A 23,989-nucleotide genomic window follows, 5' to 3' on the forward strand; every position below is an offset into this window, starting at 1 on the left:
CTAAACACGCGTTTTCAAAAAACAAGCTTGGTATTACAGATTTTTCCATAACTTATCCCTATTCAGTATATAGCTTGCTACAAGGGTGATAATGGTACAGCTTTTGATCTCTCTGTTTAGGTGCCAACAAAGTTGTGTAATACAAATTGTAATGGCTATCCCTTGCACTGGAATAGTGCTGAAGCAATAGGTGAAATTAGGAAGCGATATTCTTAAACTTAGTAGTACTGGAATGTTGACAGCCTGCCTTTGATTTGGATTGTTGGACTTTGCGTATAGTACCCAGATGATATTTTCACAAAATCATATAAACTGTCCCATTGTTCAAAGCTGGCATCCCTGGGAGAATTCCAGGTCATATGCCTTCAAGTGATGCAGGAGCTCAGCTTCTTGTTTCTGTATTGCCAGAAACCATTAAGGCTAAATTGCTAGAGCGTTTGAAGTTTTGTTTAGAAAAAAATTATCTAAGATGGTGTGTAAATATTGTTTTTTCTCTGTGATGGGAAGATTTGTATGAGGTCATGATAGTTTTCCTAATGAGAATTAGGGCAATGACCCAATGATGTCTCCTGCTGAATGTTCCCAATCTGTTAGCACTCTAGCTGTGTTAAGAGCTCGCTTGTTCAAATACAAGTGAATGACTCTAACTCAACATGAGTTAAAATGGATGTTGATGAGCCTCTGACACAGACGATTGGGAAGATATTTGTTGCGGCTGCTACTAGAATTTACCCAGTAACCTTTCGTTTATGCTCTAATGGTGAAAGTGATCGTTTTAAGAGGCTGCTTTGGTTACCTTGGAAACAGTACTGCAGTTAGATTCTCCAGTTCCTCTGGCATCACAGGTGTGAATGCCTCCCATAGCTAAGTTTCCTTGACCTGTGTTCTGTTGCTTCCAGTGTCATAGTGAGCTGTGAATTCAATTCTGAGATGCCCTCACCTTTCAAATGTGCTTGCAGCAATGCAGACCTGTACAAGGTAGGACAGAAATAGGTGACTCAATTCCAAAAGTCATCAAGAGTTGAGTGGAAAACACATCCTTCTTGTTCCTGTACCCCTGTTTTTCTCACTGTTAGCAGGTGCGTGCTCCACTTTCTGTGGGAATGATATTGCTCCAATTCCTCAAAAGCATGCTTTTCACTCCCTTCTGTAGCTACTTTATACATCTGCAGTTCAATGCTACAGCCTCTCTTCTTTACATTTCTGGGTGAGAGGCTATATTTCCACAAAAAACGTAAACAGTTCTCGGGTCTGTCATGAAGATGATTGATATCTATAGCTCTCCAGTGAAAAAAGAACCTGAGACGTGCTTTGAGCTTCTTATGTTTAAGTGACTGGTGACATAGATTATAGAGAGACCATAGAGAATGAGGTGACTCAAAGGCTCACATCTTTTCATATTAAGCAGTACCCAATACCCAACAGACTTGTAACAGAAGCGGACTGCTATCTATGTTCATTGGCTGTGTTACCCTACAGATCTGTCTATTGTGAAAAGGGGTAGAAGATCGGGACACTCATTCAAATTCATGTAGTTGTTTGACATAAAAAGGCAGAAGTAAGCTAACAACAAAAAGCCGGTGATGAATGTCTGTGAGTTAACTGTATCTTAGTATTAGATCCAGTATTGACTTCTCCTTTATAGATTCTGCAGCACTGGCTACAGTGTCATACCACATTGTGAGTGTGGTCAGAAAATGAACTTGGTGGTAAATATTCTTCAAATGAAATCCTTCTCCCAGAATGTAGGAATTAGTTTATCACTAAATAAAAACAAACCTAGAAACTAGCTGGTATTATGTAACTTTTTGTGGCTGCACAGGGGACATTTAGCTGATCCACAGATGCTATGTTCTCCCTTGCAAGACTATCTTTATCATACACCAATCATTTCTCACTGTTTTGCAAGACTCTCGTGAACTTGTTCTTCCCAACTCTGTGCTTTAATTGGCAGTCCAGCAGGTCCTTTCTCATGCTGTAGTCTATCATCCTGAGGCACTGTAACTTGACTCAGTGAAGGCTGGAAGGCAGTTGATGCCATTAGCATTTGAGTGACCCACAGACCATCTTTGGAAATATTAGTCCCATGTAAAGACCTCACAAAAGTTCCTAAGCTGTTGGCATTGATTTTGGTGTAGGTAAATGCTGCTCTGAGCAGAAGGGTTTTAGTTCTCCTGTCTAGATAGACATTTGTAAAGGGAAGGTAGGGAGTGCTGAAGAAAGCCATTAATATGTACATTTATGTAATAGGAAAGGTTGTGTATGTTGTTTCCAATTAGCCTTTTCGTCCCATTCAAATTGTCAGATTCCACAGTGGAAATCCATGTGATTACTCATCCATGTTTTGATGTCAGCTTCTGCTGTACATTGTCACATACAAAAAGCATAGGTAGTGAGAAAGTGTCAGGGTACGTTGCGTGCTGGAATGGAAGAACGTTAATCTGTCTGCTCATAACACCCTGCTTGCTCAATGCCTCTGTTCGCTTGCTTCTTCCATTTAGAGGCAAAGGTACTCTGTGGGCACAGAGACTTCTGTGTTGTCAGCTGTGAACAGGTACACTGAGGTTTTTTTGGTCGGGTCTTTAAGAATACAAAGCTCTAGAGACTGAAGGGCAGAAGGAATGAACTTGTATCAGAATAAAAAGCATAATCATTTACCCTTGTAAGATGCTATTCTGTTTGATTGCAGATACCAGAGTAGTCTTGAGGCTCATACAGAGTCTCCAAAACCAGTTTGATTTCTAAAATAAGCTTGTAATAATATATATGTATATCAGTGTTTTTATACAGTAAGTGCTGCCTCTTTGTGTCCAAGAACTGGAGATGTTCAAAATGCCTCTTAAATACTGCACAATAAAGGTGCAACTGAAAAATCAAAATAGCGCTATTGGTGTTTTAGAGCTTGCTCTTGCTCAGTCCTTTTTGTTCTTGTCTTCCCTTTATGTTTTTTGCAGCTTAACCTGCAGTTCATCTCAATCTGCTAAGTGGGAATGTGTTAATTGATAGGGAATATGAGTCAGCTGGAAATAAAAATCTACAGCTATTTGCACTGTGGGGGGGTATTTACACTGTAATTCTTTGGTCATCTGACTTGGGAAACTAAGCTTCCGATACAGTTAGAGAAAGAGAAGATTTTGTTCTGATTCGTCATCTGAAGTGAGCTGAACTTAGGTGCTTTGAATCTTATATGGTGCTGGCAGTGTATTTATCACTGGTTATATAAGGAACTTGGGAAGAGCACCTTTCTATTGTGAGTACCTTTAGATGCCTGATATTAGGCTGGCTGCATCCTGCTCTGATAGCTGGGTGCAGAAAAAATATCTAGAAGAGAAACAGAAGGGACAAGATGAAAGCACCAGAGGTGGTATAACAAACTAAGAAAGAAGGAACTTTGAGAGGAGGAAGAGCAGCAGCTGTTTGGTTTGTACGGAGCATGCTTCTTTGGGAATGCCTTGCTTCCAGAGGCTAAATACTGCTTGGCAGAGTGGCAGTGCCAGGAATGCACTGAGGCCTGCATTGAGCAAGAGGGTTAGATGAGGGGATCTCCAGAGGTCCTTTCCACCATTGACCTTCAGAGATTCTCTGAATCATGGAGTACACAAGAGCAGTGAAATGATGTTTAGGCTCACTGTAGATGAGAATGGAGTTCTATTTGAAGCAGTAGGTACAACTGCTTCTAGTCGTGTGTAATGCTGAGCCTCTTGTAAGACGTTGATGACTGTTACAGCAGAGGACTTCTGATTCTTTCAAGGATTGTCTGAGAGAACAGGCATTACTGGAGAAAGCTGCGTTACTAGCTTTCTGTGAGGATACTTATTTTGTGCCAAGAGTCTCTCATTTTCCTTTTGGTAAGCTGAACCAGAAAGCCCAAAACCATTCAGTTCCCCACTTACATAGCATGTGTCCGTAGGAAAGGGTGGTATGGATTAGCTGCTATGTGTTGTGAGCGTAACTTACAATTTTTTTGCAAGTGCAAATTAAAATGAGTATAACTTTTCCAGTCAGAGTGAGTGCAGGCCCCTTTGTTTTACAGGATATGCTTAATGAAGAGTTAGGTGTCAGGGGATTTTTGGATAGGATCTGGAAATGTGGCTGCACTGAGATTAGCAGTAGTTGAGAAGATCTGCATTTACTCAAGTGTGCCAGATGTTGTCTGTGACTGGCTGCATTTCAGGAGTTGTGGAGATGTTTTTGATGTGTTGTCCTTGGTTATGCTGCCCCAGGAGAGGAGGTTTCTGCTACAGAAATGCTTATGACTTTGTCCTTCCCAGTCCTTCATGGGAGAAGATTCTGCTGAAGGGTTACGAGGTCCCAAATACAGAGCCCTGAAGTGCTAATTACACTTTTGCCGTTCTGTTAGAGGGATGATTATGATGATTACATTTCCCAGAAGAGATGAGGGATGCAATTGCACTGTTATTGTTACCCGCTCTGGTACACAGGCGTCCATATGCGTTTGTGGAAGCACGTTTCAAACAGGAACAGCATGGTACTCAAATCCCTGAATTAGGCTGAAACAATAGGGAAGATTTGGGGCAGTTAAAGAAAGCAGATTTTGTGCAATGACCCTGGGCAAGAGGCAAGATGTACTTCAAACAAGCCAGCCGTTGAGTGTAGTTAGGAGCCTTTAGTTCATTGTTACTGGTCTGTTGCTGTTGGTCTTTCAAAGAACTAGGAGTTTGGGTCTGGGATCAATCCACATCTGATTGCAGACAGTAAAATAGGACTTGTGGCAATCTGTGTTGATTTGGAGGACAGATCTTTCCTCCATTCGCTTAATTCCTAGTGATGATCAAGGGGAGCATGAATTCCTGTCATGATGACATAGCTCTAAAGCCTTACGATAAAGCAGGTAATATCAGAGTATGAAACTGCAGTTGTCTTTTTGTATGATCTTAGTAGCACCATTCTAGGCGGTGTGCAAATCCACTTACAACTTTTCTCTGCACTTCAGAAGGACTCGAAGTAGTTAAAGAAAGAGTCTGCTGAGGAAAACTTCAGATATAAAATAACATAACTGTAATGTACTTAGCTAATCAAAGTAGTAAGTAGTAGTTGTTATTTGATTGGTCTAGATATACCAAAGTGTGGGAAAGGTTTCTGATAGAGCACCCTTTAGGAGATAAAAGGAATAAGAAAATGCAGACTAATTTAGACTGGAAACAAATGGCAGATGTTGGGTATTGGTAGAGTTGGGTTTTCTGTTTATTTCTTAAGGTACTGCTTCATAAAGTTCACCACCTACCTTACGACAGTTAATTGTTGAAACAATTGTGGTTTTTTTTTCAGTAGATGGAGTGTTTAAACTAGCACAGTTGTTCCCTGAACTCAGGGAGAAGTTTACAAGTGTAGGAAGTGGTCCCACAGTTTCTGGTCTATGTGATAGCCTCAAATAGATGTCTCCCATGGTCCCAGGGCAGGAGGCCCCGGTAGCCATGTGCATCATTTCACATGCTGTAGTCTGCTCAAGTGCCTTGTGATGGAAGTGAGCGCTGAGTGTGAGAGAGCTTGTATATAGTATTTGCTGATACAGCCCGGCCCTTCTTTTCTTGTTTTGGTGGCTGGAAAGCTAAAGCTGGCTTTCAGATTCAGAAAGGCAAGAAATGTAGCTTGGGGAGAAATTATGATGCTCTTAAAAGTGAAGGGTGCTAGCTGATTCCTTTTGTATGCATTGTTAAAGTGATGAATTTCTAGATACCATTATATCAGAAGGGGTAAGATTTTGCAGAAGTGCTCATCATCTTGTGGGCGGTGAAGGCCCCTTGGGGACATGTCTTTTTGTGGGTGGTAAAGCTCACTTAGCCTTAAAAGTATTTTCCCACAGCTCACTGCTTCTTTCTTTCTCTCTTTTTAATAAAAAGATCACCCCCACTCTAGAAGGAGAAGGGAAAGCAGGGAACCTGTTGAGATCTGTATGCAGAGTTGTGGAGCTGTAGGTTTTCTCAGTGACCTGCCATGTTAGACTGTTGTTGTCTGTGCAGAGAATAATCTTGATTTTTTGCTTACACATTGTGCATGGGATGGGGAGAGCAAACCTTGAGCCAGATTCATTACCTTCATTATAAACTACCCTCACACACATTTTTGTAGCAACCCCTCCATGAAGATGGAGGAAGCTCTTGTTATGGCAACAGAGTTGTATGTTGTATAAGGGATTGGTAGGGATGCTATGTATTGATCTCTAGCTCCCTTTCCCAGATACATTAGACTGTGTCATTGGATCCTTATGCTTGCAATCCTGGAGTTTTTGATAATTGAGCAGTGCATCAAACATTTACCATTTAGGATATAGATTGAAGATCGTTGCTTGCTATTAGATTCTGTGGTGATAGTTTTCCTGCAAACGTAGCGTTGTTACCTCAGCATACTCAGTTGGTTTTCTGCTTTTGGCCTGATGATTTTCCTCAATTATGGGAGATAATGTATGAGAAGGTATTACAAGTTAGTCACAGCTTGTCTCTTTTGGAGTTGCTTTTGAGTGGTGCATTTGTTCATCCCAGATGGGTTTACCCTGCCTGTGTTATTTATCTTACTGTGAGCTATGCTGAGAAATCACTCTGTCTCTGTGGAAGTTGGAGGAGTAATGGTACATGGCCTTGGCATGAGCAGAGCTTAGGGAAATAGGACTTTTTCCAGAGCATAAAAGCTACATTTGTTGGTGGTGTTAAACAAGTGGGAGTGATATCAGAAGGTAGTAGAAGTCCTGCATGCAGCAGACATTCTTAAAGAAAACCAAGCAGAGGATCCAAGCAGTATTTCCACAACAGCAGTCAAAGGCCGTAGTCAAAATGAGAGCATTATGTAATCTTGGATCAACTTTTTAATTGTCACACAAGTCAATCAAAAGTAAGCTGGAGGAGATTTTCTACACTGATTTTAGACAAACAAATACAAACAGGAATCAAGTGTGGAATTGTATTATGCGCATACCCTTCCCCCCCATGCTTTCCTTTTTGATGGGTATACTTTAGTTCAGAGGTGTTACAGAAGAGAGAATGGTCTCCAGCGTTTACAGGAGCACTGAGAGTTGGTTTTGAACTATGCAAAAGCTGCTACAGGAAGCTGTTTTTTGCTTACTTAAGCAGTAGGTTGACACTTACCTTCTGAGCTCTGTGTGAGTTGGAATCCAGCAGCCTCTGTATCTCTGTGAGTTCAAAATTAGCAAGAGCTGTGAGCCAGGAATTAATCTACGAAGACAAGTGCTCTGGGCTCTTGAGTCATGCTGAGTGCCCTGGTAGCCTAACTTTTGAGTACAGTCCTTGTTGATCAGGGAACCTGATCTGCATCTCTTTCCCTTTCTTCAAGTGGTGCCTGTAACTGTATGCAGTTTCAGCTGTACCAAGCTGCTTCAACCCACCTGGTTTTGTAGCTATGTAGATGCGGTGTATGACCAGTTAGATAATGTCAGAGCTGGCAGTAAGCACAGGAATTGGTGTGGAAGAAGCTGTGGTGATGTTAGTAATTGCTCGTTTGTCTCCTTCATCATGTTTTGGGAAGGTGATTGTGGTAGTGGTGGAAATCATTCACAGAAGCCTAGTTAGGAGCAATTCAAGAATCAAAAATGTTATGACCTTTGCTAAATCAGAAGTGATGATGGTTAGAAAAGTAGTTCTGAGCTTTGACCAGGAAGTGGTCACTGAAAGCAGAGCAACTCTAACAGTATTTGAGAGATGGAAGGTAGGCTGGAGAGATGAAAGGTGGTGCTGCTGAAGTGAGCACTACATTTGTCAGGAAAAGAGAAATGACTGCCTGTTCATGTGGTGCAGTTTGAGAGCTGAGAAGAAGACTGAGCAGAAAACAAAGGTCACGGTGAATACATTTCTCCTTTTCACCCGACACATTCAATCTGTGGTCCAGTGCCTGAGGAATTTAGAGATACAAGAACTTAATGCACATTTGTATTGTGAGAGAAAAGAAGAGCATACAAATGTGTACTGACAAGTGATGAGGAATGGAAATTATCACAAAAGAAATAAGGATAAAATCATCAGGGCAAGTGGAAAGCTTAAAAGGTTGGCAAGATTTTTCTGAATGTGATGGGAGGAATTGCAGGAGGGGTAGGGAAGGTTAGAAAGATGGAAGAAGTAATGTCATTCTCTAATTTTCTCATAAGCAATTGAGAATCTGCGCAGAGAGAAATGGAGGCTGGAGGAAGGGAGGAATCAAGGAATGAGTCAAAGGTGGTGACAAGGCAGCTGGGATTGCAGGCGTGGGTTTTAGTTAAATGGAAGAAGTACTTTTCCTTCTTTCAATTGTTCATATTAGCATTCATGGTGTGGGCATGCATACGCCCATCCATGTGATACATGTCGCCTGGTGTGCTGCACACAGGTTGTTCGAAGATCTGTCTTTTGGTTCACGACAGAGGCTGGCCACGTCTTCCCTGAGGTGCCACAGTAGAAGGAAAATGTGCGTAGTAGTGATAGTTTTCATTATTGGTATCTTACAGCGGATAGTGAAATGGGAACTGGTATTGGGCCTGAGACAGGCTCAAAATCTGGTGAGGAGCATGACTGGGAGGAAGGAGGCAGAACTAATACACCTCATGAGTACGCTGAAAAGCATGAAGGAACATTTTGACGGAGAAGATGCAGTAAAAAGAGGGCTGAGGGTAGAAGAGTTATTGATAGTGCTTGTAGACTTGAAATTATAGCAAGACAAAAGGGTAGACAGAAACTGGAAGGCAGTTATGGTGGGGAGGGTTTTAGTAACACAACACTGGGAGAAGGATCTTGTAGGCCATATGGAATGAACAGTTATGCAAAGCTATTGAATGATGAGTGAGAGGGTAGCTAGGAGTTTGAGCCCTTTGTGGAAGGCATGGAAGTGGTGTTTCCATCTTCTCCCATCTTGGCTGCTGGAGTTCCACTGAAGACCCCTTGTTCACTAGATACGTATGTTTCTCTTGACACAGGAAGGAGTGAAAGCTGAAAGCAAAGCCCTGTCTTTACTTCTCTGCTTGCAAAGAGGCTAGCTCTAACTGGAAATGTCAGTGTATTGCAGCATGGGGAAGATCCGAGTTCAAATGGCTTTTTTTTTTTTGTTGCTGTCTGGCAGCTAGCAGCTGCTGCTGGCCCAGCCTCCTCAGCAGGAAGCTCTCTGGAGCAGGGTGCAAGCCCTTGTGGCCCTAGCCATAGAAAATGCAGCAACATTGCCTGTGAAGTACACTGTATTGATATTCTGGTTTTCACTGGAAAGAAATATCACTCCTGATAGCTAGCTAATGACCTTCCTTCTGCAATCAGTTTCTTTTGTTTCAAGGTTCTTGCCTTTGAGTGTGTGCAGACACTCTAATGCCCTTGCTTCAGGGCCCTGCATTAAGTGCAGGGCACCTAGTGACAGTGCCCTTTCCAGCTGGCTGACTGTGCAGAGCTGTGAAGAGCTTGATGTCAATACTACTACTTCTCTAATTTTAGTGAGCTGCTGCCTACCTTACCTTCTGCTCTCCCTCTCACATGTGAGGCCCAATAAGATTGTCCTGTGGCACTGTACCATTACACCGAGTCCTAAGACTTGAGAGCCTGAGCTGGAGTGATCATCTTCTTAGGCTGTACCTGTGCTGATGTTTTGAACTATAGAAACTGGACCTCTGGCTCTCCCGCAGTGAAGGTGAGATCTTGGAGCGACACACTGCAGTTTCCTTTTAGTTCATGACCCCCTACCTCCAGTATAGCATGGCTTGCTCCAAACTGTTTATAATCTAAAATTTTACATCAAACCAGTAAAGTGCAATTGCCTCATTTGCACTATCTGAATTTCCTTCTGCTCTTGTTAATTGAAGTGTTGGTAACATTGGATGGCAGTTTCTTGGACACATCTGCTTGTATCCTCGATAGTCTTGTGAACTAATTTGAGTTGGATTAAGGTCAAGACTGCCCTAGAAAGAAATAAAACCTATCTGAAATACCTATCTGTTGTGCAGCCCAGGAGCTACATGTGCAGTAGCTGGGATGTACTTCTGCTGCTTTGAGCTTAGTTCTTAGTTTATCCCTGTGTAGCTTTGAGTTTGACTTCTAATACTCTGTAAAATAATGGGATAAAGTGTCAGTCTCTTTTGATCTTGCAGTTGCTTTTGTAATTGCAGTGAATTGGACCTGTCTGGCATGAATTCAGCTGTGGCACTGATTTACAGAAGTCGCTGCAAGGTTATGAACTTTGCTGAACTCCTTGGGGAAGTCCTGCTGCTTTCTGGGAGCTCTGCTGCTGAATCACTATGTTTTAAATGTTGTACTATTACTTTCGGTTTGTTGAACAGTGGTCCAGCAGCATGTGGACCACTGTCATTCCTGCTTTGTCTGCTCCAGGATCCTGATCATTCATTGAGCCTGAGTCTTTGTGTTTACTCAATGCAGAGATCTCTGTATTCAGATTATAGAGCTTACTCAGTGTGTTGAATCTAATGGTGATAAGGAAAGAATCTAATTTCCATTGCTGTCATCGAGGTCATCTCAAACCACCCTCAAAACTTCCTTCATGAGAAAGTATTCAAAACATTGCAAGAGCCAAGCACTTTTCTTACTGTAGTTTACTTTTACCTTATTCTTTCCCAGCTGGAACAATGCAGTCTCCTCATTGCATTCTTCCAGGTTGGGCTTCTTCCGTTCTGTTTCACTGTGCTTTAATTTTAAACTCCCTTCCCATTAGTTTGTCTGTTGTTAGGTTTTGTTTTTTCCCAGTTTGTGCATTTTCTGCTTTTTTTGGTTGTCTCCCTATTCACCACTTTACCCAGAAAACAGCTAGCCTGGCAGCTTGCTTCCCAGTTCCTGTTTTGCCTTCACTTCTCATCAGATTGGGGATACTTCATAAATTGCTCCATTAGTGATGTATCTTCAGTTCTGTCTTCCAAGGGCAAAATTAGTGCCCATTCTGCTTGCAGATATAGCAACTATATGGGACCCACTGGTCTGAATAGTGACCTTAAGTGAGAACAGCACATTTAAAATACATTTCATGAATGCCACCTGTCAGCTCTCCATTTCCCCTTAGACACTTTGTTAGTTTATTATATGGAGTTTATTTAAGTTGTCAGGATCTGCATTCTTATTAATGGAGTTGCATTTTTCTCCAAGGACACATGATTTCGTCTTAACCTCCCTGTATGTGTACTCATTCAGAACAGGCAAGTATTTCCTCAGCAGACCTACTCTGGTCACAGGATATTATAGCTGTGAAATGTAATCAACCATTGAGTGTGTTTAGCTTCTTCGTGTTGTGATGGTAGCTCTGTTCGTGTTGCTGGGCTGACACAGCTTTTCCATTGTAGGATGCTCAGGGTTTATGCTGTAATGAAACTAGTTCTGAAATGTATTTAAAGATAGTAAGAATTTTTGCAAGTCGTCCATTCACTGACGAGTACAGAGGTTTGGATGTGTTTCTATGCTTTAAGCTTGTATTAATACTGCAAGCTGCTTTTTCTACAATGAAAAGTGGTTCTGGTGTGGAAGCTTTGTGTTGTGTTTATATACAGTTAAATCTCGGGAATTTGGATCCTTCTAGGGAACACACTGTTTTTTGGATCAGTGAAAATGTGCGTTAATGCAGTGTGGTGGCTGATAAGACATTTATGTGCTCTATGAGGATACAGCTGAGTTTTTTTCCACAGAAGATGAGTATTTTGGCAGAAGACTCATGCATTTCAAGTTGTGCTAAGCACACATCCTTGCAGTAAGAGCTGCAGAGACAGTAGCAGGCATTTGGCTGCTGATTTGTTTGCACTAATAGGATTTCAAAGATTTCACTCATTAAAGGAAGAAGCTATTCTCCAAAAAACAGTTTTACTCTATTTTTTGCATCTGTTCTATATCTGTCTGCACCACTGTGTTGTTTAGTTGGGAGTCCTATTTGAGCCTCTGGTCAGGAGAGGAATTATTCAGTGTGAAATGAAAGCATGGCCATGCTAATCTGTCAGGTATGGAGCTGATGATAACGTATAACCTTTGTGGAATATGGGATAAAGCTGGCAAGTGTGACAGTCTCTACAAGAAAATCACAAAAATTGCAGGAGCTCTGCATTAGCTGAAATCATATGGAGTAGTTTTGGCAAGACTGGATTAGTCTGATGCTGCATTAGCCTCTGTTAGACAAGTGAACTGCAGTAGACCTAGCAGATAGTGTGAGAGGTGTGACAACTCAAGTTCACAAGCGTTGGCCTTGGGTGCTAAGGACATCCTGGCTAAGCAATGACAGCAAACGTGTAAATGAGATTTTTTTTCTTTTTTCCTGCAGTGGAAAGATTCCACTGAATCCAGACGATCTCTGCTAGACCAGAAAGTTAACTTCTTAGTTGTCACTGTGGGCAAAAGCATCTGAATCCCTGACAATTCCGTTTCTCAGTGCCTGTGCCACTGGTCACGGCACAGCTCGTGGATGGGCTGGCTGTGAACGTGCTTGGGGGACCTTGCAAACTTTTTGCTTGGACAAGAGAATTGATGCTGGGATGCAGACACGCAAATGACCTTTAAAAGTCAGGAGCTGAGCTGCTTTGCTTTGACACATAGCAGCTGTATTTGAGGACTGCCCAACCAGTGCCCGTGACACACAGCACAACGGGCTCTAGTGCTGGAAGACCCCTTTAAGTAGGGTAGAGGAAAGTAGGTCGTTTTTCCCAGCATATCTACGTGGGGAGTTTTGTCCTTGTGTACTTCAGAAATGCAGCAAAATGAGATGGGAGCTCTGGAGACTTGAGCTTAGAGCCTGGTGGCCGCTCTGCACGACCTGCGCAGAGCTGTGCTCCTGGTGGAAAGCTGCCTCTTTGTTTAGTCTCTGTAAGGCTCTCCATCTGAGGCAATTAGGATTAGCAGGCACATTTCATGCTCTGAAAAGTCAGAAAGGGAAAGAAAAAGGAGTTTTACAGAAGGAGTTGCCTGCCAGGCACAGATTCCACTCTGTTTTTGTGCAGAGAATAAACACAGATGTGAAGGTTAAAAAGCAGACTTCCAACAGCCTTTACTGAAGGGCTTGGAAATGGTGCAGGGGACCTAGTGACAGAGGAGAGTGGAGGCATTGCAAGGGACACGGAGCTGGCAGAGGGAGGAGCCCAAATGACACTCAGCGCAGATTAGCAACCGAGACCTTGCTAGTTCACCTTCAGAGGGACTGCATGAAATTTAAACTCTGGCAGGAGAGATGTGGCATTTTGACTTCCAGAGTCACCTACTGTTTTGGGAAGCTGGAAAGGGAGGAGAACTGTGAACATACCCTCATATGTAGGTTCAAACAGAGGTGAAGGAAGAAAATACACGCTTCTTTGAAGACTGAAAAGTTCAGCTCACTTCTGCCTTTTCATACCGTCTTCATTTAGAAGTGTAAACTCCTTCCTCCAACCCTTTATTCACTGCTTTTTGTTAGGACTTCTTTCTGCTACAGACAAAATCATCTAAAAGGCTGAAATATGCAGACATGGTTGAAACAAAACATTAAATGAAATGAAGTGCAGATTGGAATGTATTTTTAGTGCTTGAATATTTTCCCTAAAAGCCTGTGCTGTAGAAAACATGTTTTACTGCTTGAATCATATGGTAATATGAGGCATGCTTTTGACACATGCTGCTGTCACATGGAAATAAAGAAATGGTCTCAAAACAAGCAACAGTATCTACAGATGCTTCTTTTAATGGCTCTGGCAGCTTGCTGATTGGAAGACTCGCACCTTGACTACTATTCCCAGCAAGAGGCCCAAATGAACTAAAAGGAAAGCTTGCTTGCCCACCCACTTCTTAAGCAACTTGTGACGACTGTCTATCAGACGTTAACAGATGTTAGTTTCTGTTTCCATAACCTTTTCCTATCAAGCTCTTCTAATGATCTCTATTTGCAGGAAGATTTCACTTGACTTTAGCCTGGTAACATTTAATTCCACCTGTGTGCTTCACGGGGCACCTCCATCTCTTTAGAAATGTTATACAGAATCAGAATCCCAGATGTCACATGGTACTCACTAAGCAAAGGGGTTTTGCTGTTTAAAATGCGTATTTATGTCTGCTACTAGATAGTGTAAAGTAACTCACAGAGTGGAACTTTTCCATAGAAATTCCTCTCTACTGCGGCTAAAAAGTTTGGAAATGACAAATGAGAAGGATGAACACCTGAGCCCATCCAGTCCTTGTTCGCAGAAGTTTTCTTAGAAGGAAAAAATTACAGTTAGAAGCTTCATTTGAATTGTCTGAATATAAGCAACACTAAGACTTGCAAGCAAAATTTGATGAGTTGTACTAACTACCCTGTAAGAACAAATTTTTAACTGTGCAAATTTAGAATCCTCTAAAGCAATGCATCTACCCAAGGTAAATTATTACATATCGTAACAAGATACAACTATTACTTTCAGTTCAGTTGCCAAAGTCAGTTTCACTGGGTCGTTCATCCCTTCTCTTTCCCAGCAGCTACTGAACAATCATCTTGCTTTCCACTCATTGCTGATCTGAGGCTTGAGTACAACACTATGATATGCCCATAGTTCAGGTGGTATTTCTCACTTCCTGGATTTTTCTTGATGGCAAGAGATTATGAACCTCACAGATAAAACAATTTTTTTGCACAGTATTTTCTAAATCCAGTCAGACTTTCATTGTGGCAAGGCTGTTTTTGAGGTTATGATGGGTAGTGATTTAGGAGGTTGAAATGAATAATTCCTTTACTGCTTTTTTTTTGTTCTGTTCAGCAGTATATATCTGATACTGGATGTTTACAGAGGTTCTTAGCAAGTTGGAGATTGGGACCATCTTGCCCTTACTAACAGTAGCTGAGAATGTGGAGGTGTAGCTATAGGAAAGACAAAACTGCTTATTCCTTACTGGTCACCCTGAGTAGGATGAGTACTTCCTAAGCAGTGATGTTTGCTTGCTTCAGTGCTTATATTCAGAGGCTATAATAAGGTAACTTACTTGTCAGCCATGAGAGTGTAGTGCTTTTCCTCATCTGACAAGTTCTGTGTGAATATTGCTGGCTGAGCTCTTGCTGGTTCTGGAATCTCACCATTCTCTTTCATAGTTGGTTTTCCAATATCCCTGTGTATCAGGATGGCATGAGTAGGGGCATCTCTGTAGGGTGAGCAACAGTAGAGAAATAGGAATTCTCTTTCCTGAGGAGAAAATTATCTGCTTAATTGGTGAAGTGCAAACAATTTGGACAAGAGACGAATGTGTCTGAAAAGGACCTTCACCTCTTCTAGTTTCCCTGAGGGACAGCTAGACCCCACCATCAAAGGCAGATGCTTCCCGTACGCATTTCTGTTTCAGCTGTTACACAGCTTAGTCTGTCTGATAGACAGAGGAATGTCTCTAATATCAGGATGTCGAGAAGCCGTCAGGAGTGTACTGGGAATGGAGGCTTTGGGCAGGGCATTTGTTCATTTATTGTTTGTATTCTTGCAAATAAACTGATTTATTTTTGAAGTCTGAAACTTGTAGCAGGAAAATTCCCTTTCGCATGTCATATTTGCATTATTCATGTTGTGAATGAAGCCCTTGGGCACTTGACTGAGCTCCTATTAGGGTATACATCTTTGCTACCTGCAGCTGAGGCCTCTTTAAATTCCCATCTGTGATAAAGCTGTGGAACCGGGCATGCTAAGTGTTGCTCCTGCTAAAAGGAATTTTTGCAATAGGAGTGAACATGAATGGGGAATTGCATTTCTTCTTATTCTGTACGTCTAGGGTAAAGGAAAAACAACAGCCTTTTGAAGAGTTCAGCTTTCAGAGAGCATAGACCTCTCTGGGGCTTTCTCAGTTCACATCATTGAACTACGCTTAGCAATGTTTTTGTGCATCCATTCATATAATTTTGCCCACTTGCTATTTAAAACATGCTGGGAAATTGAAACAAATGGTCTCTTCAAATGGCTGCTTACTGAAACGAATCCTTGAAAATACGAGGTTGCTATGCATACTGTTTCTACAGTGTTAGCCCAGTTATAGATAGTTAGCTCTGCCACTTCCAAGGCAGTGTCTTTGTGGTAGCCTGGAATACAGATTTGCTGTGACTTATCAAAAAAATAATTCAGGAACGCATGTTTTTACTGTCCCCAAAGCCAGGCTGCCCTGTGGAATACTTCAGGGTTGGATATGTGCAAGAAGCTGTTACAGCCCCAACTAATTGACTAGGATACAATGGTCAGTAGTAACATTTCATCTGGCTTCAAATGGCTTTGAAAGTGGTTGAGGGAATCTGATGTATTCTTACAGCAAAGAGTTTTATTCTTGGTTTATCAAATAGGCTTGTCCCGTGTTTGGGGTTTATTGGAGACTAGGTAGTAGTAAACGTAGGATTTGCATAAGTAAAACTCAACATCTGTGATAGATCCCTTCTGCAAGCCTTGAATAACCTCAGTATCATTAGCTACAGTTACAAATGGGCACATAAAGAGGTAATTACTTTTCAAAGGTACTCATGCTTAAAGATACAAGTACTGATCTAGGGGGAATTTTATACCAGGGTCTAATCGCTTTCTCAAATTGAGTCACAAATTAGCTCAGGGACTTCTCCAACTTCCTCAAAGGCATCTGCCTTATCTTTAAGCATCTTAATAAATTTTACTTGACTATGAAGGAATCTGCCAGACAATAAAAACTTGAGGAAATGATCTAGTCTGGGAAAAAAAAAAAAAAAGTTTAACTCCATTTTCTGTTAAGTTTATGACGGAGAAATTTTTGTCATATGTAGATGGTCCACATTCTTGAAACCAAAGGCTGTGTAGCTAGAGACTATTAGCTCATCCACTGAGAGCCTCATAGCAGTAGTCTCAAAGTATCCTGCTCTTCACCACTTCAAAAATACCTTGTAAAGTGATTTTGCAGCCTTTTTTTCCCTTTCAGTCTTAAGTCTGACATGAGCTGGTATGGCTTGATTCATAAATGAGCAATAGCTTACTGACAAAGGTTCATTTCTCCACATGGCAAGATTAGTTGGACCCTCTGAGGGGATTGAGACTGATGGATAAAGAACTGGCACGTGTAGGTGGCCTATAAGAAAAGGTGGTGTTTTTTCTTTTCCCTAAGCCTTTGTTAAGACTTTTTTCCCCCACTCTTTAAACTCTCCTGTCATGTGCTGAGTGGGGGTGGGTGGAGATCAGGGCGGTGGGGGGAGAAGGGGGGCTGCTGAAAGCATTTATCTTCATTTCTGCTATCATCCAGTGTTTATTATGCCATGATAGACGTACGCAGGAAAGCTGCCAATCAAACCTACATTCACTGCATTTCAATTGGCCTTTGCTTTGGATTTCAGCATGTTGAAATCTACATCTCCTCTGCAGAAAAAGGTCGTTCTGTTCATGGCAATGACAAGCCCGAGACCCTCGGGTACCCGTCGCAGTCACTTGTGATTCTGTCAAACAATGCAGGATCCAGGGATCAGTACAGACTGTCAAGTGCTTGGTGAGAACTGTTGCTTGTGAGAGCTGATCTGCAGCCACCCAGATTTAAGTAGCTGAACTGTGGGTTTTGCCTCAAGTTACAATAGGATGTAAGAGGCATCAGCACTTTCTTATGCTCATACTCAGTCTGAAACCCAGTTGGGGTGAACCGGCTGAGAAGCGTCCTTGAGCTGCACAGCAAACAAGCTCTATAACATTGATGATTTAACATTCCTGTTAATTTTTTTTTATCATGTTCTTAAGTCTTTCCTATCAACCAACAGAGAAATCAAACACAAAAGGTTAGGACAGCGTAGTTGTGTACTGGGGATTATTTTCTTTCCTAAATTAAATGTCTCAAATGTTTTCATGCCTTTAATTGTCTCTACTGTAGGACAGTGCATGCGTGCATGTGGGAGGCTTCTGGCAGGGTTTGTGAAACGATAGAAATGTTATTCCCTTTTGTTGTATGTAACTAGATATAATTTAATAATTATGGTTTTCAAATACATGATTAGTGTAAGTGGAGGTAATTACTTAGTAAAAACAGGTAGATCATGGAAATGCCATTAGTGTAAGGCCCCCTTGTTCAGATTCTTTTAGAAATTGACCAAATCTTTCTGAACATATGCTTTTTACTCTACGGACCTTGTTCCCTCAAGATCCTCTTTTTGCTAAAGACATTTGTTACCTGCAGCACTAGCATTAGTTGGTGGCTCCTGCTGACTCTGGAATTTGTGCAAGGCTGGCCTGTAGATGGAGAGGAGCTGCTGCTTTTCTCTAGTAGCTTTTCCTGTGTAGGATGTAAATACGTTAGGAAATGCAAGGAGATGAGAGGTTCAGCTGAACACTATAACACACCTGAAGGTTCCAGGGAAAAGGAAAACAAGACCAGAATATCTACAGAAAAACAAAATGAAAAACATTTGCCAGCAGCTCTTTTGATGGTATTTGTAGCTGTAGGTGCAACCGTAGTATGAGCCAGATGAATTTGCTGTTTGTGGAGCAGTGGGTGATGTTGCTAGGCTTCTGTGATGCAGAGGGAGTGTGAGATTGCTCTGCTAGTGTATGTTCTTCTCCAGCTCTTATATTATTGGCTATGCCAGCAAAGTTTATTGTCATTGCAAAACAGGCAATGACCTTGTGATGCTGTTCTGTAACAAGAAGATAAGTATTCTGGAATCAGGTGTCCTGATTAGCGCTTCTGTGGCCTGTCTTCACTGAGAGTTTCCTGGCCTGATCCAGCCGGTTGAGGCAGTCGTTACTAGTTGGTGATGCTAGGTACAGTTTCTGTGCAGCAGGTGCTGCTGCTCGAAACTTGCACAGAACTAGTTTTTTGTTCTCCCTCTGGTGGTTGGAAGCAATGCAGCAAGAGGTGCCCTTGTGTACCAGCTGCGAGCTTGTAACAAGGAGACTTTTGAAGACAAAGGAACACAAAATTTAATTGTCCTTCTTCCACTTCTGGTTGCAAAATGTAATTTCATTAATGCATTGTCTGCATTTTCCAGTGCATATCTTTTGTTTAGAGGAGCCCTTTGTTTTGTGGGGTATGGAGAACAAAGCTTCGGGCACATGTGAGAGCAAAGGAAACAGCCTTGCTTCTGCCCTCCCAGTGATACATGAGCATCTGATGGGCAGAAGCAGAGGCTGAGCTGGCCATGTGTTGTTCTTTCACTGGTACTGCTGTGGCAGCAGTCCTGGGCTAGTCCCCGTGGGTGAGTGAAACCTCTGTGTGCTTCCCAGCCGACTGTGGAGATGCCTCAATCCAGTCTGATGAGCCCCTGCTGGCTGTGCTTTTCCTCATGTGTGCATGGGGGTGATCTTGTTTTGTTCCCCTTATCAAATTCTCATAGCTTGAGCATCTCTGAGTGCTAGGATGTGTTTGTAGTATGCTGGCTTCATGCAGTTGAAGGTCTTAGAGACTAGAATTAGCAAAAAATTTTTGACTGTAGTACTATAATGGGAGAACTGTTTCCTTTTCCCACTTGTCACCACAAGGATTGCATTTAATGCCTCTGAGCTTCTTTTACTTGTATGCCTACTTAAGTTGCAAGTGGCAGTTCCTTTCTGCCTGGAGAATTAGGTTCTTGGTGCTAGTTTCTGAAGTATTAGGCTTAGCTGTGTGCTCTGGGCTGTTGCCCAAATTCTAGGGTGGCTAGTGTGGGGCACATCGTTTGCCTGGATCCAGCGCATCCCCTGCCTGGGGTAGGTTGGTGGAGCAGTAAAGGGAGGAAAACCCTGGAGCCAGATCTGATGTCCTCCGTACCAGGCAGAAGTAACTCATCTCCCACCTATGAAAGTACGAGTAATTTATAAAGTTTCTGTTTTCCCTGCATGTATGAATTACCAAAGCCCACAGCCTGAACTTGTAGTATTCTTCTGTTTCAGAGTCTCCAAAAAAAGGAGTACCTGCTTCAGGGGTGTAGGATTGGGTTCTGTAGTGGGCTCTAATTTCACTGTCATTTCAGATAGAGTTTCTAATATTTTTGTTATAATCTTTACTGTGTGGCATATATTGTAGGCAGCCTGAATCCTTCTTTGTAGAGTTTAGTGGTAGCAAGGAACATGTCTGCAAATGTGTGTGATTTGCCAGGGCAACATTATTGCCTTCATAGCTGTACTAGAAAATTTGGTGTCTATGAAAATACATCTTAACTAGCATTGAATGTCCTTGGACCAAATGAATCTGATTGAGATTTCTGCCTTGTGAACCTGTGCAAATATTATTGCTTATCAACCTTCTTTTCTTTCTGAAATATTTTGCAAGGAGATTCTTGTTAATTTCCTGTTTTCTATGGCTTATTTAAGAGACATTGCCATTTCTGTAAATAAAGTTTCTTTAAGAATCCCAAACTTCGTGTTTGATTTTGGAAAGCTCTTTGTTTTGTCACTTCAGCTTTTTTCTGGATGATCTTTTGAAGATTAATTTGATAATTATTTTTCCTCCTTTCCCTAGGTGCTGTGATTGGAGATGGACAGTCAGCTGTGGCCAGCAATATTGCCAACACAACCTACCGGCTTCAGTGGTGGGACTTCACGAAGTTTGACCTGCCAGAAATCAGCAATGGTAAGCTAGAAAGGACACCAGTACTCTCTTTTATGTCCAACTGGAGTTGCCGTAAGCACTATGATCTTTGGAAGGTAGCTATATGCTGCAGGGGTTTACTTGATTGTCTTGCTGCAGTGGGAACTGTAAAATGCATAGCCTTTTGGGAAAGTTGACAATGACAGAATGCATTCAGAGCTGTTATTGCTCTGTCTAGCTTTTGCATTCTTGCTGTCAGCAAATCCTTGTGTAACTGGGGCTGTATGTGAGTAATCTCATGAGAATATATAATCCTTGTAAAAAAAAAAAAAAATCTGTATACAGTCCCCTAATTCTTCTACCAACAAGTTTCTAGAGGGATGACTGGCATACAGTCTTCATACTTCTGCATTAGAACCTACTAATAAACTGGGACTGCGTCTTCCATGTTACTGGTATTACTGTGGGTTAAAATGCTGCAGTGTGTTCTGGTAATCAGAATCCTGGTCTGTTGCAAGATGAGGGAAGTAGGTGTAACTTTTAGCAATTTGCCAAAGCAGTGATTTGTGCCATATCTCAGGTGGAAGCCACTTCTGGGTCAAAAGTAAGCAGTATTACTGGTTTCTGGCTTTTGATTTATTGTTTTGTTGTTGTTTTGTTTTGTTGTTTGTTTTCCCTTCTTATTCCGTTTATTGAATTAGGCTATAGTTTTGAATGCATTCTTTGCTAGCTCTTGCATTGGAAGAGGCTTTGTTATGCAGATGCAAGAATATTGATGCTTGTGATCAGCTGATCAAGGAATGACTTTTTGGGAGATTAGAACTAACTTGGCTAGAAGGCTATTTTTAATCCTCAATGGAATCCTGATAGAGGTTGCTGCACAGCTGCTGGAATGTTTGTGGCAGCCTGGTATGAAGATAGAAGATAGGAATGTTTGTGCAGTGATTTTTAACTTGGACCATCTCTGTGCACGTATTTTAGGTTTAACTACTTGACTTCCTTTCAGAGGGAACAGAGATTCTGTTTGCAGAAAGTAGCTAGGAAAAGGCCAGCAGTAGCCCATCCTTTTAAAAAAGATGTTTCTTACTGTGTCATTCATATAGACAAGGTCTGATGCCTGTCTCATAATCTTTCTACATGTTTTTATAGAATGTTGTGGTCTGATGTTTACAGTCCGGTGGGAAATGAAAGCCCAGCTTTTAGAAGGTTATGCTTGGTGTTGTAAAGGGGAAAGGTGCTTTGTATTTTGTCTGAGAAGCATTCTGTCATAGGAAGGAGGAGGCAGTGTAATCTTGAAAGTAGAATATTTCACTGAACTCAAACGTGCCAGTGCTATGACATGTCCTGTTAAGTTTCAAACTTTGTAGCAATAGCGTAAGGTTTTAGGCCAAGGACCAACGTACAAGGTGAAGTTTTGCCATGTGGTAGCAACGGTTTCCATGATCCATCCTGAAGTGAAGAGGAAAAGAAGGAAGCATCTTGCTCGGATTCTTGGAGACTCCTCTGCAAGCTTGTAGAGTATTTGAAGAGTGCTACAGCTGCTAATAGCTTTTCTGGCCTCATCTGACTGTTCAGGAGCAGGCTGCTGTTTTTTCGAAGGGGAAAAAAAATCACAAGATGTTTATAATTTACAGAATTCTGTAGAAAATAAAGACCATTTGCTGTTCAAGGCATCAGTATTTATCTTCTCCATCTCCTCTACCAAAACGCTTCCGTTCTGAAATCATTTCCAATTAGCTGGATATTGGGCTAAGGCTTCTTTTGTCATTGTTCTCTTCTTGCAGGCCCATCCCCAGCCTTTCTCAATCCACACTTTGTGCTTTGTAGTACTTAGAATTGTAGGCTTGTTTGAGTTGGAAGGAACCTTTAAAGGCCATCTACTCCAACTTCCCTGGAGTGAACAGGGACACCTACAGCTAGGTCAGGGTGCTCAGATCCCGGTCCAGCCTGACCTTGAATGTCTCCGGGGACGGGGCATTCACTCCCCTCCCAGGGCTGCATGTTCCAGTGCCTCACCACCCTTATTGTAAAAAACTTCTTCCTTATATCCAGTCTAAATCCCCCCTCTTTTAGTTTGAAACCATTTCCCCTTGTCCTGTCACAGCAGACTCTGCTGAAGAATCTGTCCCCTTCTTTCTTACAGTCCCCATTTGGATACTGAAAGGCTATCAGGTCTCCCCAGAGCTTTCTCAGGCTGTACTTGATTGTCTCTCTTGACTTAATGCCATTTGGAAATGTTTGGTTTTACTCTGCTTCTTTGTTCTTACGTGCTCAGCCCAACTCTAGCTTTTCTAGATTTGTTAGCTGTATCTTCCTTTGTCACAGTCAAGTAGGGATGTATGAACATGGAACAGCTGGATTAATCCTAACACTGCAAGTCTGCCAAACCAGAAAGATGTTAACGTAGCCTAGGGCTACTGATCCTTCCCTTTATAACCTGATGGTAGTGCTGATGATGATCTGTGTTTTTAAACATGAGGCCATTTTATATAATAAACTTGTTTCTTCAAAGAAGTTTTGCCTCAGTGGTCTGCTTGTGCCACTCAGTAAAATGTTGATACAGGTGCCCAAATTAATAGACATACTGCAAAACTAAGTGTATAACAGTGCAGTGGTGGATTGGAGATTTTTTCAGACTGTCTGTGGTCTTGGGTACAAAGAATTTTTCCAAGTAAAGCATTTGACCTCAATAGCTCCTTTTTCCATCGTTTTCTGTAAATCAGAGATGATCATATGAGAGTCTGCTTACAGAGAGGGTGCTGTTGCACTTCCTGGGAAGGACTTGAGCCACAAGTGGTTTGGGAGTTAAGGCAGATGAAATGATGCAGCTGAAATTTGAAATTGCCTGCCAGCTCCACTTCCCATCAGAGAAATGGCTCTGTGGCCGACCTCCATCTCAGAGCAGCTCTTCTCCCTGTTATAATTAAACAAAGAGAAAGTAGTTTGGAAATAGGATGTTTTTCTCTAAAATGCGAAGTGACAGCAGTGTGCTTAGTGCAGCCCCGCAATCTCGGCACCCTCAGAGGCCTGGCCTGACCTTTGGTCATGCACAGGCCTCAGTTCTGGGGCAGGGACCTTGCTGATGCCAAACCCAGCAAGTGCACTCAGGACGACTCTGACGGTCCTGGGGAAATGACTCTGGAGGGACCTGGGGAATTTGAGCCTCCAGCCAATCATTCTCTGTCAATTACAGAACACAAAAGAGATGCCTTCAGTTTTCTTCTCCCCTTTCACCAGTTCTGCTTTTAATAATTCCAAAATGAACATGATCCAGCCTTCAGCTGTATCTGTCGGTCATATCAGCATTGGACTGGGGAGTTTGGTAGCAGAGGCAAAGCTATCTCTGGCCATTTAGTTAATATTCTTCTATTAGGTGCTGCTGCTGTCACTACCTCAGATCCTTAAAATTGCTCACAGCTAGTAGGTCAGTATTGAATCAGTGACCACTACAGAATACTACCTTTCCACAGGTAAAATATCTGAAGGTTTTGTCTGTTGTTTTTGTCTTTTGAATATAGTTTCTCTCATGCTACTTGTTACTTCCATTTCATAGAATCATAGAATCATTAAGGTGAAAATCATCAAGTCCAACTATCAGCCCATACCCACCATACCCA

The 23,989-nt window shown here is 41.9% G+C and overlaps 1 protein-coding gene across 3 annotated transcripts in view; it reads left to right on the forward strand.

The window, feature by feature from the left end:
• AMBRA1 (autophagy and beclin 1 regulator 1) overlaps positions 1 to 23,989 on the forward strand; it is a 123,669-nt gene that overhangs the window by 52,822 nt on the left and 46,858 nt on the right. For all 3 annotated transcript variants that reach the window (XM_021401422.1, XM_021401423.1, XM_021401424.1), the window contains one exon: positions 20,304 to 20,414. In XM_021401422.1, coding sequence (XP_021257097.1) covers positions 20,304 to 20,414 — 111 coding nt within the window. The remainder of the gene's footprint in view (positions 1 to 20,303; positions 20,415 to 23,989) is intronic.

The sequence above is a fragment of the Numida meleagris genome, chromosome 6 (genome assembly GCF_002078875.1).
Source record: "Numida meleagris isolate 19003 breed g44 Domestic line chromosome 6, NumMel1.0, whole genome shotgun sequence".
Lineage (NCBI taxonomy): Eukaryota > Metazoa > Chordata > Aves > Galliformes > Numididae > Numida > Numida meleagris.